Source organism: Macaca mulatta, chromosome 16 (assembly GCF_049350105.2).
Source record: "Macaca mulatta isolate MMU2019108-1 chromosome 16, T2T-MMU8v2.0, whole genome shotgun sequence".
Lineage (NCBI taxonomy): Eukaryota > Metazoa > Chordata > Mammalia > Primates > Cercopithecidae > Macaca > Macaca mulatta.
In genome coordinates, this window is record NC_133421.1 from 84,809,145 (window position 1) to 84,821,951 (window position 12,807).

Sequence of the window (12,807 nt, forward strand, 5' to 3'; positions counted from 1 at the left end):
CCTGGGAGGCGGAGCTTGCAGTGAACCAAGATGGTACCACTGCACTCTAGCCTGGGCGACAGAGCGAGACTTGGTCTCAAAAAAAAAAAAAAAAAAAAGATTGCAGTATGATCAACAGAATAAAATGCACATATCTTAAGTGCCAGTTTGGTGAATGTTGAAATTCACTGAGCTCTGTGTACATCCATGTAAGCAGCTTCTAAACCAAGACATAGAAATTCCCTTCACACCCACGCTGGGTCAGTATCTCCCACTCCAAGGCAACCACTATTCTAACCTCTATCCCCTGGATTTGTTTTGCCTGTTCTTGAACTTCATACAAACAGAATCATGCAGGATCTATTCTCGTATCTCGTTTCTTTCACTCAACATTACGTTTTTCAGATTCATCTAAATGGTTGCAGTATCATCGTCCATTCCTTTGGATGTTTATCCATCTACCTGTAGAGGGAGATTTGAGTTGTTCCTAGTTTGGAAGCTTTATGAATGAAGCTGTTAGGATCATGTTCATACAAATATGTACTCATTTCTCACCTAGGAGTGGAGTTGCTCAGTCTTAGGGTAGATGTGCGTTTAACGTCATGAGAAGCTGCCAAATCACTTTCCACGTAGTTACACCAGGTTATGCTATATGCTCCACTTCCTTGCCAACACTTAGTATTGGCCATTTCTTTTGTTTCTGAGATGGAGTCTCTCCCTGTCATCTACGCTGGAGCACAGTTGGCGCGATCGCAGCTGGCTACAACCTCTGCCTCCTGGGTTCAAGCAATTCTCCCACCTTAGCCTCCCGAGTAGCTGAGGTTGCATGTGTGTGCCACCATGCCTGGCTAATTTTTGTATTTTTAGTAGAGACAGGTTTTTGCCATGTTGGCCAGGCTGGTCTGGAACTCCTGACCTCAAGTGATCCACCCCCCTCAGCCTCCCAAAGTGCTGGGATTATAGGAGTGAGCCGCCATGCCTGTCCCCAGCTTTTTTAATTTTTAAAAGAATATCTGTAGGGATAACAGTTTCCTATTTATATTGAACACCTGCCACATGCGAGGCTGCCGATAGAGAGTGAGACAAGGCAGAGTCCCCATTCTCACGGAGTTTATAGTTTAGTGGAGCAACAGCCAATAAACATTTCGACAGATAACTACTGTAATGTCAGTAAGTGTGAGGGAAAGAAGCAAAGCCTGGTGCGGGGGACGTAGTTGGGGGCAGGTTAGGTGGTCACAGAAAGCTCTCAGAGGAGGTGGCATCTTAGCGGGCCTATCTTATTGTATGTACAATCTGGTGTCCTTCTTCCCTCCTTCATCTTAAATTACAGGCATTTTCTAACATGAATCATTCTTTGGAGCCTTTTTTTTTTTTTTTTTTAATTTTTGAGGTGAAGTCTCACTCTGTCACCCGAGCTGGAGTGCAATGGCGCAATCTCAGCTCACTGCAACCTCCACCTCCTGAGTTCAAGCAATTCTCTTGCCTCGGCCTCCTGAGTAGCTGGGACTACAGGGATACACCACCAGGCCCAGGTATTTTTTTTTTTCTTAGTAGAGACGGGGTTTCACTATATTGGCTATGTTGGTCTTGACCTCGTGATCCACCCACCTCGGCCTCCCAAAGTACTGGGATGACAGGCATAAGCCACCACACCTGGCCTTTGAAGACTTTTTTTTTTTTTTTTTTTTTTTGAGACAGAGTTTCGCTCTGTTGCCCAGGCTGGAGTACAGTGGCGTGATCTCTGCTCACTGCAGGCTCCGCCTCCCGGGTTCAGGCCATTCTCCTGCCTCAGCCTCCCGAGTAGCTGGGACTACAGGCGCCCGCCACCGCGCCTGGCTAATTTTTTGTATTTTTAATAGAGATGGGGTTTCACCGTTTTAGCCAGGGTGGTCTCAATCTCCTGACCTCGTGATCTACCCGCCTCAGCTCCCAGAATGCTGGGATTACAGGCGTGAGCCACCACGCCCAACCTGAAGACATTATTTTTAAGAACTATAAATATTGCCAAACACAACAGCTCACACCTGTCATCCCAGCACTTTGGGAGGCCAAGGCATGAGGTCAGGAGTTCGAGATTAGCCTGGCCAACATGGTGAAACCCCCGTCTCTACTAAAAATACAAAATTAACTGGGCGTGGTGGTGCATGCCTGTAATCCCAGCTACTTAGGAGGCTGAGGCAGGAGAATCACTTGAACCCAGGAGGTGGAGGTTTCAGTGAGCTGAGATCGTGTCACTGCACACCAGCATGGGCGACAAGAGCGAGGCTCATACTCAAAAAAAAAAAAGTACTCTATACTGCTTCATCATATACATGTTCCATAATTTAGCCATCTGACTATTACCGAGCATTCTAAGAAGCTCCCAGTTTCCACGTTGCTCTTTTTCCATGGCCTTCCTCAGTTCTTCAGGGCAGGTTCACACAGGGAGACCCAGGGAGAAGCTCAAAGCAGCTGTGGCCTCTTGTGGGTACTCTGGCGCCATCTCGGCTCATCTTTCTGCTCCAGGTCAGCCTTCCTGCCCTGAAGCTCTCTGCCCTTTTCTTTTCTGGCCCTCACCCCCTTCTTCATCTCTAAGGGACACTGCCCATCAGGCAGAGGGACTTCAGGAAGGTCCCTGCTACTGCGGAGGGTGCCCAAGCAGCTGGTGAGCTCCGGCAGGCCCCCGGCCCATCCTTGGAGACTCCTGGGCCTCTGCGTGGGGAGGGAGGGGAGAGAGTGGCTTTCCTGAGGCCGCCTCCTGCCCCCACCCTCTGGTTTTCTGCAGTCTGGGTGGCCGTGTCCTGCCCAGGTGCACCTGGGTGTGGTGATGACTCAGCTGGCAGGCCGTGACTTGGGCTTCATCTTATCACACTTTACACAGAGAGAAATCCCATCACCCCACCCGCAGTCCAGTGTGCACAGGAGGCCGCTCCCCTGTCAGCTCGGGAGACATGCCGCGGGTGTGTCTGAGCAGCTGAGTCCAACCATAGCACTTCCACGGCCCCTGCTCCGGACTGAACCTGGCATCTGCCCAAGGCTGGATGAGCTGTCCTTACTGCTTCCAGAGGGCCGCCATTTCCCTTGGGAGGGGCAGAAGGCTCCCCCTCTTTAGCGTTGTGGGCAGCTCACTCAGCCTCTCATAGCCTTGACTTCTCCCACGGAAATGGGGGTGATGATAGCACTTGTTTCTAGGGTTCAGTCATGTGTCCAGTGCATGCTCAGTGAAGTGTCCACAGTTCCAGGAGCTTGAGCCCTGCCTTACAGCTCCTGGCGGAAGGACAGAAGGCAGCCATGCTAGGGGCCACCCTGTGCTTTAGGAAGTGCTGAGGTGGGACTGGCAAGGGAGGCTCCAAGGGCCCCATGGGGAGAGGCTCTCTGTCAGTGCCTAGTTGCCCTCTGCCGCTGCTCCTCTTTCTCAGGACTCCAGAGAGGCCAAAGAGCCCCCTCCGCCTCTCAGACATGTCCTGCCTATGAGCTGCAGCCCAGATCTAAGAACTACAGAAGTCTAGGGTGGGCGGGATGTCAGGGAGCCATCCTGTCCAGCCCCCTGACCATCCATGGTTCTTTCAACCCTTTCCCCCCCTGGGTCAGTGCTTAAAGAACTGGGTGACGAAGGGCCACCCCGACATGGCAGAGCACTTAGTCTGGTATCCCAGGAAGACGCAACTCACAAGGAGAGCCGTGGAGGGCTTGTTAGCAGCAAGAGGGTGTCAGCGTGTGACAGCTGGGGGCTGAAAGGTCTCAGGGATGGACTGAGGTTGGCGACTGCAGTGAGTGCCAGGGAGAGGGAAGAACAGACAGGACAGCTCAGGGGTAAGGAGCACACGGGGTCTGGAATTTACTCTACATGCAGTGGGATCCTGTAATAATGTTCTTCCAGCTGGGTGTGGTGACTCACGCCCGTAATCCCAGCACTTTGGGAGGCCAAGATGGGTGGATCACCTGAGGTCAAGAGTTTAAGATCAGCTGGCTAACATGGCGAAACCCCGTCTCTACTAAAAATACAAAAAAATGAGTTGGGCGTGGTGGCATGTGCGTGTAATCCCAGCTACTCGGGAGGCTGAGGCAGGAGAATCACTTGAACCTGTGAGGTGGAGGTTGCAGTGAGCCAAGATCGCACCACTGCACTCCAGCCTGGGCGACCGAGCGAGACTCCGTCTCAAAAAAAAAAAAAAAAAAAAGTTTCCCCAAAGCGGGACCAGTCTGACCCAGGTGCTGCTCGGGAGCAGGCAGCAGAGTGAAACCTTGACAGGCTCCTGCCCCCGTCAGTGGAGGAGGGTCCTTGGCAGGGGCACCATGGGCACCTGTCCCTCCGGCTGGGGAATATGTCTTAGTTGGGTTTCAGGTTCAGGTAAATCTTCTCTTTGTTAGTTTCCAGAAAAACAGGGCAAGTGGGTGAAGCTGTGGCCTTCACTCCTGATTGATCACTCAGGACACTGGGCATGTTTTGCAAATGAGCTGAGAGGTGGCTTCCTCCACTGAGCAGGAACCAAAGGGAGGGGTACCGTGATGACAGGAAGCTGCGTTAGGATGCATGGAAAGTTATCTTCCCGCAGTGAGCAGCTGTGCTGAGCAGAGTGACCTCCAAAACAAGGTAGCATCTGTCCCCAAGGCCAAGAGGTCATTACACTGAGGGGGCCTGACCTGAGGGAATGGGGGTGGGATTCCGGCCACATTACCTGAGCACATGAGTTCTTTGATGCAGAACCAACCACTGATGTCTCACTGTTGCCTTTTCTGTTTTCCTCCAGAATCCTAGTAACGGTGACATGGAAATAACTTTAAAATGCTCTAATCTCTTAATTACAGTACATAAGTCAAATGGTACACTCCTTACCATTAATCTACAATGATTGCATAGCCATGAATGTGCATTTATTGGCATGGAAAGATGTTCACAATACATTGTTTTTGGGGTTTTTTTGTTTTGTTTTGTTTTTGAGATGGAGTTTCACTCGTTTGCCCAGGCTGGAGTGCAATGGCACAATCTCGGCTCACTGCAACCTCAGCCTCCTGGGTTCAAGCGATTCTCCTGCCTCAGCCTCCCTAGTAGCTAGGACTATAGGTGGGCTCCACCATGCCCCGCTAATCACAATATATTGTTAAATGTAAAAAGCTGGGGCGGGCACAGTGGCTCATGCGTATAGTCCCAGCACTTTGGGAGGCCGAGGCGGGTGAATCGCCTGAGGTCAGGAGTTCAAGACCAGCCTGGCCAACATGGTGAAACCCCGTCTCTACTAAAACTACAAAAATTTAGCCGGGCGTGGTGGCACATGCCTGTTATCCCAGCTACTTGGGAGGCTGAGGCAGGAGAATCACTTGAACCCAGGAGGTGGAGGTTGCAGTGAGCTGAGATCACGCCACTGCACTCCAGCCTGCGTGACAGAGCAAAACTCTGTCTCAAAAAAATAAAATAAATAAATAAATAATATAAAAGCTGGCGTAAACCATGCACAGTGGTGCATGCCTGTAGTCTTAACTCCCAGGGAGACTGAGGCAGAAGTATGACTTGAAGCCAGAAGTTCAAGACCAGACTGGACAACATAGGGAGACCCGACCCCATCTCAGAAAACTGATCAAGCAGCAAGCAGAGTATCCCATTTTTACTAAATACTTACATGTATTCACATATTTCAAATTGTGGGATGAAAAACCAATGTTCAGTCAGCCGCCTGACACTTGAGACCGTACTATTGCTCTGTCGCCCAGGCTGGAATGCAGTGGTGCCATCTCAGCAACCTCCACCTACCGGGTTAAGCTATTCTGCCTCAGCTTCCCAAGTAGCTGGGATTATAAACATATGCCACCAGTCCCAGCTAATTTTTGCATTTTTAGTAGAGATGGGGTTTTACCATGTTGGCCAGGCTGGTCTGGAACTCCTGACCTCAGGGTGATCCATCCACCTCGGCCTCCCAAAAGTGCTGGGATTATAGGCGTGAGCCTATAATTTGTTTGTTTGTTTTTGAGCCATTTGTTTGTTTTTGAGACAGAGTCTCACTCTGTCGCCCAGGTTGGAGTGCAGTGGTGCGATCATGGCTTACTGTAGCTCCACCTCCTGGGTTCAGACAGTCCTCCTACCTCAGCCACTCAAGTAGCTGGGGCTACAGGCATGTACCGCCACGCCTGGCTAATTTTGTGTGTTTTTGTAGAGCCAGAGTTTTGCCATGTCGCCCAGGCTGGTCTTGAATTCCTGGGCTCAAGGGATCCTCCTGCCTTGGCCTCCTAAAGCACTGGAATTACAGGTGTGAGCCACTGTGCCCAGCCCATTCTAGTATTTTTACCAGTTTTATTGCTATATTATGGACATAATAAACTGTACATATTTAAAGGGTACAATTTGATAAATTTTGGTGTAAGTGTATACCCATGAAACCATCATCTTATATGTTTATAATTTTTATAAATTGTTCTAAGGTGATGATACATTATAGGTTTTTAGTTTATTTTTTTCAGATAGGGTCTCACTCTGTTGCCCAGGCCGGAGTGCAATGGTGCAATCTCGGCTTACTGCACCCTCCGCCTCCCAGATTCAAGTGATTCTCCTGCCTCAGCCTCACAAGTAGCTGGGATTACAGGCACCTGCCACGCCCGACTGATTTTTGTATTTTTAGTGGAGACAGAGTTTCACCATGTTGGCCAGGCTGGTCTCGAACTCCTGACCTCAGGTGATCCACCCACCTCAGCCTCCCAAAGTGCTGGGATTACAGGCATGAGCCACTGTGCCTGGGCCGGCCTTGTTTTAGGTTTTTACATTAAAGGGAAAAAAGAAAGCGTATCAGCCATTGAACTGGCTGAACCGAGAGGGAAAGGGATTTGTGCGCACCTCTGGAAGGCTGGGCTGTGGCAGGCGGGAGCAGGCAGGCCTTTCTAGAACCGAGAAGGCAGGAGCCGGAATGGGCTTTGGATCACTTGTGCTGGGACCAGCTTCTCAGCCTGGGCCCTCCCTGGGGTTCATGAGCTGGGGAGCTGGCAGGAGGCCCGGGGCTACAGCATCCAGATTGTTCCTTGGTCTCCCACAGGAGGCCTGTGCAACCTGTGCCCAGACCGGGCCAACAAGGAGCACATCCTGCAGGCAGGAGGTGTCCCACTCATAATCAACTGCCTGTCCAGCCCCAACGAGGAGACGGTGCTATCTGCCATTACCACGCTCATGCACCTGAGCCCGCCGGGCCGCAGCTTTCCCCCGGAGCTGACCGCCGCGCCCGTGGTGCAGTGCATGCTTCGCTTCTCCCTCTCGGCCAGTGCCAGGCTCCGGAACCTGGCGCAGATCTTCCTGGAGGACTTCTGCTCCCCACGCCAGGTGGCCGAGGCCCGCAGCCGGCAGGCGCACTCTGCCCTGGGTATCCCACTGCCGAGGAGCATGGCCCCACGGCAGCGCTGATCCACGGGGACCCCGAGACTGTAGCACCCCTCCTGTGGAGACCACGGTCCTGATGTGGACGCAGGGAACAGGGGGAGCATATGCTGCCCCACTGGTGCCTTTTCAGCCATTTGAAAGGCGGGTTCTTTCAGCAGGACAGGCATTTACACTGTGATGAAACGCCGTCAGGAGTGAGGAAGCCAGACTCCGAGGCACGCGGAGATCAAACTGGAGCTGCTTTCATAGGCCGGCACTCTCTACCCTACGTCTGGTGCCACCACTGCCAGGCTCAGGCCCTGGTGTAAGAAGTGGCCAAGTGCCTGGACCCAGAGGCTTCACAGTACAGTGTTCTCAAGAGCTGGGACTGAGGCTTAGGAGAGCTGCCTTTGCTGCGGGAAATCAGGGATTATCCCTTAACAGAAGTGTCTGGAGTAGTTTTCAGGGATAGGAATGAGATGCCTCAAGGTAAAAGATGTGGTGCCCCCTCTGGGGCTGTGGAGGATGGATACCTCCCCCAGGGGCTCCCCAAGCTGGGCATTTGGGCCTGGTGGATGCCAACCTGGATAACCTGTGGCCCAGCATTGACTGTCCACCCAGCCCTGCTATCTGCTAGGCACCATGATTCCAAGATGAAGATATGGTCCCTGCCCTTGAGTGACAGCCCAGTGACTTAATGTGGCCATTGGGCATCAAGCACAAGGCCATGCAGGTGATGAGATGTCGGAGTAGAGGCGCCAGCCCTGGGAACTGCATCTTCTCCCCTTGCCACCCCACGGCCCCAGCTGAAAGCTTTGGCCCTCCTCCTCCCCCCTCACCACTCCACGGCCCCAGCTGAAAGCTTTGGCCCTCCTCCTTTGCTGTCACACTCAGTGATGGGGAGCCCTACCCCAGAAGTGTATCTCATGAGGGACGCAGTGAAAATGGTGCTCAAGGGAGACAGGAAGAGACAGCAACATAAAGGATGTGGCTCCATGTCCACGGCGCCACCTGGTCAACAGAAGGTGCGTGGGAGCTGATGGGAAGTTGCTCAGGGAAAATGGGGGGTCTTTGCCTCTTGTGTACCTCCTCAAGGCTGACCCCTTACATGGCCCAGGAATGGCAGGTGCTACAAGAATGATATCCACATGGGCATGGAAATGAGGCAGATTCAGGGACCACTGGGCTCAGAGGGGAGGGAAGGGCTCATCAGCACCCACCCAGGGAGCCTGTCCCTTTATGTTCCCAAATAAAGGGTCCTAGAACACCAGAAAACCAAGATCTTTTATTAAAGAGTTCCAACTGGTTTTCCCACTATTTCCACGCAAGCCAGGGGTCAGCGGCAGCCTCTCGGAAGGTACCGGGTGGCTGGGCCTGGGGCCTGGCAGCACAGCGCTTAACGGTATCTGCCTGCTCCACTCCACAGGGCCAGAGGCACCAGCACGATGCCGCCCTGACTCGGCTCTGTGGTGGCCCCTGCCCGCCCTTCAGCGCCAGCTGCTGCCCGCGGCATCCCCGCTCATTCCCGCTGCGCGGCTCCTCGCTTGCTGTCTAAGATCTCCCTCCAGTTGTCACTCCAGGAGAGCAACCGTCTCTTTGTCGGGGGCAGGACCAGGTGCCGATTGTGACAGCAGGTGAACAAGATGTGCTCCCAGCGCGGGGTCTCCTCGTCGCCTGGGACAAGAAAGGCAGCGCTGACATCTGTAATGGGCATGATTACTTCCTCTCCCTAATCAGGGCAGGCTAGAGGCCTGGAGGCTGCCAAAGATAACGGATCCAACCTCGAATTGTGTCCTTGTCATCAATGAGCAGGTCCCCCAAGACCACCGTCTTGTCCCTTGTCAGGATAATTCGTTCTACGAACTGGGGCCCCAGGTGCTGCTCCACCCAGCGGTACTGTGTAGAAGACACAGGGCTGTGAGTAGGGCCTGATGGGAGCCGGAATTCAGGGACAGGGAGTGGGGTCTAAGCCTTTGAGAGCCCCCCACCCCCGACCTTCTGGGTTTCTGGTGGTTTCTTTTTAAAATCAGGATTTAGGCAGCTCCACGTGCGGAGTAGGGGCGGGGCAGCCACACCTTCTCACCCACACAGTGGTCGTACTTCAGCAGGGGGCTGGTGCAGATGAAGACCTCCGTGCTGCGGGGAAGGTCGCGGTTACCGCCGGGAGCCGGGAGCCCGCCCAGGACTCCGCCCGCCCCCACTCTCCTTACTCCGGTAGGTCGTTCATCTCCCGCACAGCGTCCAAGGCCCCCGGGATGGGCTCCAGGTCCAGGAAAAAGCCCGGGGCTTCGTACACACTGGTCACTTTATCCTGAAAGACAAGAGTTCTGGGTCCCGGCTTCTGCCTCCGGCAGATGCAGTTCCCACGAGGACTCGCAGGGAGGCTCCTGGGGGCTCTGGGCCCGGGCTCCGAGCTGCGGAGGGGTCTTTGGTCAGGGGCACGCGCCCAAAGACTCCTCCCCAGGGTGCGCTGCCCGCGGGTGCCAGGGTAAGGGCTCTGCGCCCTTCACACAGAAGGGGGTGACCCCGGGAACGGAGCGAGCCGGCCCTGCCCGTGTGGGGACCCCGCGCCCCCTACCGCCAGGTCGGGCCGCAGGGCGCGGTACTGCTCGCGGGCCAGGAAGCCGCGGCGCTGCTCCAGCGGCACGTGCGGCTCCTCAGGGAAGCGGCGGCGGAAGCCCCGCAGAAGGCCGGCCTCGAAGTCGGCCAGGACGCCGTCCATGTCCACCAGCACACGCAGGCGCCGCGCCATCGCCACCGGGCCGGGGCTGCAGGCTCTCGGCGTCTGGGGGGCGCGGGCCCGGCCGGAAGCGCGGGGAGTGGGAGGGGAGCGCTGCTTCCGGAGCCCGGGCGCTGGACGGGGTCCGCTGGGCTGATTTGCATAGAGCCTCCGGGACGCCCCGCCCAGGTCGTAAACCGCTGCCGAAGGCTCTGCGCGAGGCCTTCCTAGGGTTCGGGTGCAGGGACAGCTTTGGGGGGCACTTTTCTGACCCTGCGCTTTCTCGGGACCCAGCCTTTGTCCGCATCAGACGCCCCCCACTTTACAGCAGACGTACCCCCGTTCACCTCACGTTACTAGTAGGGGACCGACCTTCCAGGGGCCCAACAAAGGGTTGATCTGAAATACTAACGAGGAAGTCAAGGGTCCTAAACCTGTGGGGCTAGCTCCACGGTTTTTTTGTTTGTTTTTCTGAGAGGGAGTCTTGCTCTGTCGCCCAGGCCGTATGCGGTGCAACAGTGGCGCGATCTCGGCTCACTGCAGCCTCCACTTCCCAGGTTCAACCGATTCTCTTGCTTCAGCCTCCGGAGTACTTGGGATTACAGGCACCTGCCACCACGCCTGGCTAATCTTTATTTTTAGTAGAGACGGGGTTTAGCCATGTTGGTCAGGCTGATCTCAAACTCCTGACCTCAAGTGATCCGCCTGCCTCGGCCTCCCAAAGTGCTGGGATTACAGGCGTGAGCCACCGCGCCCGGCCAAACTCTTTTTTTTACCGCAATGCCGTGGTCTCAGTGGATTGATTTCGTCTGTGAGTGGGGCAGTCTCAGTGGATTGATTTCGTCTGTGAGTGCGGCAGTCTCAGTGGATTGATATCGTCTGTGAGTGGGGCAGGAACAGTCCCTTGAGGACTACAAAGTGAAATGAATCTGTTAACTGCTTTGTGTAAGTCTAGCTGGTTAAGAGCTAATTCACACTAGAGTTGGCTTGAAACATGGGAGCTTCAGCGTGGTTTCCCCTGGAAAGATGATTTTGATCAAACATAGGTAATCAGGACTGTCCTCAGGACTTTATGTGGAACTGACATGGCTTACCTACTCCCGTCTAGAAAATGCTGAACCGGGCCAGGAGCGGTGGCTCACGCCTGTAATCCCAGCACTTTGGGAGGCCAGGGCGGGCGGATCACGAGGTCAGGAGATCGAGACCATCCTGGCTAACACGGTGACACCGTCTCTAATAAAAATACAAAAAATTAGCTGGGCGAGGTGGCGGGCGCCTGTAGTCCCAGCTACGGTGGAGGCTGAGGCAGGAGAATGGCGTGAACCCGGGAAGCGGAGCTTGCAGTGAGCTGAGATCACACCACTGCACTCTAGCCTAGGCGACAGAGCAAGACTCTGTGTCCAAAAAAAAAAAAAAAAAAAAATTGGAGGACATCTAGCTGGTATCCACTGCAGAACTGCTTGCTTGCTTGCTGGTGGGGAGAAATCCCCACATATTTAAAGTTGGAGAACACTTTTTTTGACACAGGGTCTTGCTGTCACCCAGGCTGGAGTGCAGTGGTGCGATTGTGGCTCACTGCGGCCTCGATCTCACAGGCTCAAGCAATCCTCCTGCCTCAGCCTCCTGACTAGTCGTGTGTCATCACACCTGGCTATTTTTGGTAGAGATGAGGTTTCACCATGTTGCCCAGTCTTGGAGAACACTTTAAAATGTTACTGCCCAGAACAATGGGGAGGTAGAAGAGTCTAACCTACTTTAGAGACTTCTTCAGAAAGAAACCCACTTCTCTCCGGGTCTTCATGTTTTAACTTATTTTTGTTTGTTTTTTAAGGAGGTCTCGCTATGTTGCCCAGGATAGCCTCAAACTCCTGGGCTCAAGCATCCTCTTGCCTTGGCTTCCCAAGTAGCTAATTACAGGCATATCTGGCTATTTAACTTCAAATGACTCATCCAATCAGTGGGCAGGATTTATAGTGACAAAGAGAAAAGCATCTAACCAGAGAGAACACTGAAACTATCTCAAAAAGAAGACACAGTACACAGTGTTTCAAAATGTGGATATTGTTTACTTGAAGCAACAGTCCAGGATTGTGAAATACAACACACATTTTAAGGATGAGACTTTCCTTTCACGGTCAAGCACCAGCATCATGCACACAGCATCAAGTTATTTAAAAAAACACCCCTGCGGGATCCCGTTCCTGGATGAAGGCCCACTTCGGTGTGATTGCCTCCCTTGCTTCACTGCTCTTAGTTCCAGTCAGTTTCATTGTACATCCAAGCCTTCCTCTGCCTGAGAGCAGAGGCTCTGCTCATCAGCCAGCCAGTCTTGTTACTATCTGGCTACTTTTTAAGGTTAAAAAATAAAAGGCAGTTTCTTTGCTTTGCAGGCGGCAAGGCATGAGGCACAGGCCTCTTCATTGTTCACATGGCACAGGAGGAGGCTCTGAGCAAAGGCCACTGGCAAGTTAGGGCAACACCAAGGCGGCTCTGTGGAGAGACTCCCTGTGCTGAGGCCTGGCAGGAACGGTGCCTGGGGACTGTTCATGGTCTGACCAGTTGAGGCTTGGTAAACCCAAGTAAAGTGTTAAAAACCTCAGTACAAAAGATCCTCTAACACATCTGGAACCAAATTATTTGTTCTTAAAAACACAGTACTAAGTGTCACAAAGCTTTCCCTCCAATCTACTACTAGAAAACACTCATGCCACGGCCCACAGACCCAGGAGTCAGGACAGAGAGAAACCTGTTCTTCAAAAGAAAAAAAAGAAAAAAAAAAAAAGACAGCAGTACA

General features: G+C 53.3%; 2 protein-coding genes and 1 long non-coding RNA gene across 12 annotated transcripts in view; 2 read left to right on the top strand and 1 right to left on the bottom strand.

The window, feature by feature from the left end:
• ARMC7 (armadillo repeat containing 7) overlaps positions 1–12,807 on the top strand; it is a 43,131-nt gene that overhangs the window by 16,783 nt on the left and 13,541 nt on the right. Inside the window, exons 3-5 of one of the 8 annotated variants that reach the window (XM_077968688.1) lie at positions 6,978–8,027; positions 8,189–8,319; positions 8,721–9,078. The exons of 4 other annotated variants lie outside the window; for them this stretch is intronic. In XM_077968688.1, coding sequence (XP_077824814.1) covers positions 6,978–7,339 — 362 coding nt within the window. In that variant the 3' untranslated portion in view covers positions 7,340–8,027; positions 8,189–8,319; positions 8,721–9,078. 8 annotated transcript variants of the gene reach the window in all.
• Positions 8,561–10,181, bottom strand: NT5C (5', 3'-nucleotidase, cytosolic). Of its 3 annotated transcripts, none has more exons than XM_001093693.5 (5): positions 9,873–10,181; positions 9,505–9,605; positions 9,370–9,430; positions 9,076–9,190; positions 8,561–8,968 (listed from the first exon to the last, which is right to left on the bottom strand). In XM_001093693.5, exons 1-5 carry the CDS (start codon positions 10,044–10,046, stop codon positions 8,814–8,816), a joined length of 606 nt encoding a protein of 201 aa, XP_001093693.5. In that variant the 5' UTR covers positions 10,047–10,181; the 3' UTR covers positions 8,561–8,813. The 3 variants fall into 3 exon arrangements, with proteins under 3 accessions (XP_001093693.5, XP_077828900.1, XP_077828901.1); XM_077972774.1 differs by having other exon boundaries at positions 9,370–9,406; positions 9,873–10,178; XM_077972775.1 differs by lacking the exon at positions 9,076–9,190 and adding an exon at positions 9,015–9,017 and having other exon boundaries at positions 8,561–8,960; positions 9,873–10,178.
• LOC144335941 (uncharacterized) lies at positions 9,201–12,539 on the top strand. The gene is made up of 2 exons (XR_013407260.1): positions 9,201–9,508; positions 11,170–12,539. It is a non-coding gene; the product is annotated as an uncharacterized LOC144335941 (long non-coding RNA).

Excerpts from the sequence above, each read along its gene's own strand:
- NT5C (XM_001093693.5), bottom strand. The coding sequence starts at position 10,046 with ATGGCGCGGCGCCTGCGTGTGCTGGTGGACATGGACGGCGTCCTGGCC. Across the intron at positions 9,606-9,872 it reads CCCTGCGGCCCGACCTGGCG|GATAAAGTGACCAGTGTGTA; the intron begins GTAGGGGGCGCG and ends CTTGTCTTTCAG. Across the intron at positions 9,431-9,504 it reads GAGATGAACGACCTACCGGA|CACGGAGGTCTTCATCTGCA; the intron begins GTAAGGAGAGTG and ends CCTTCCCCGCAG.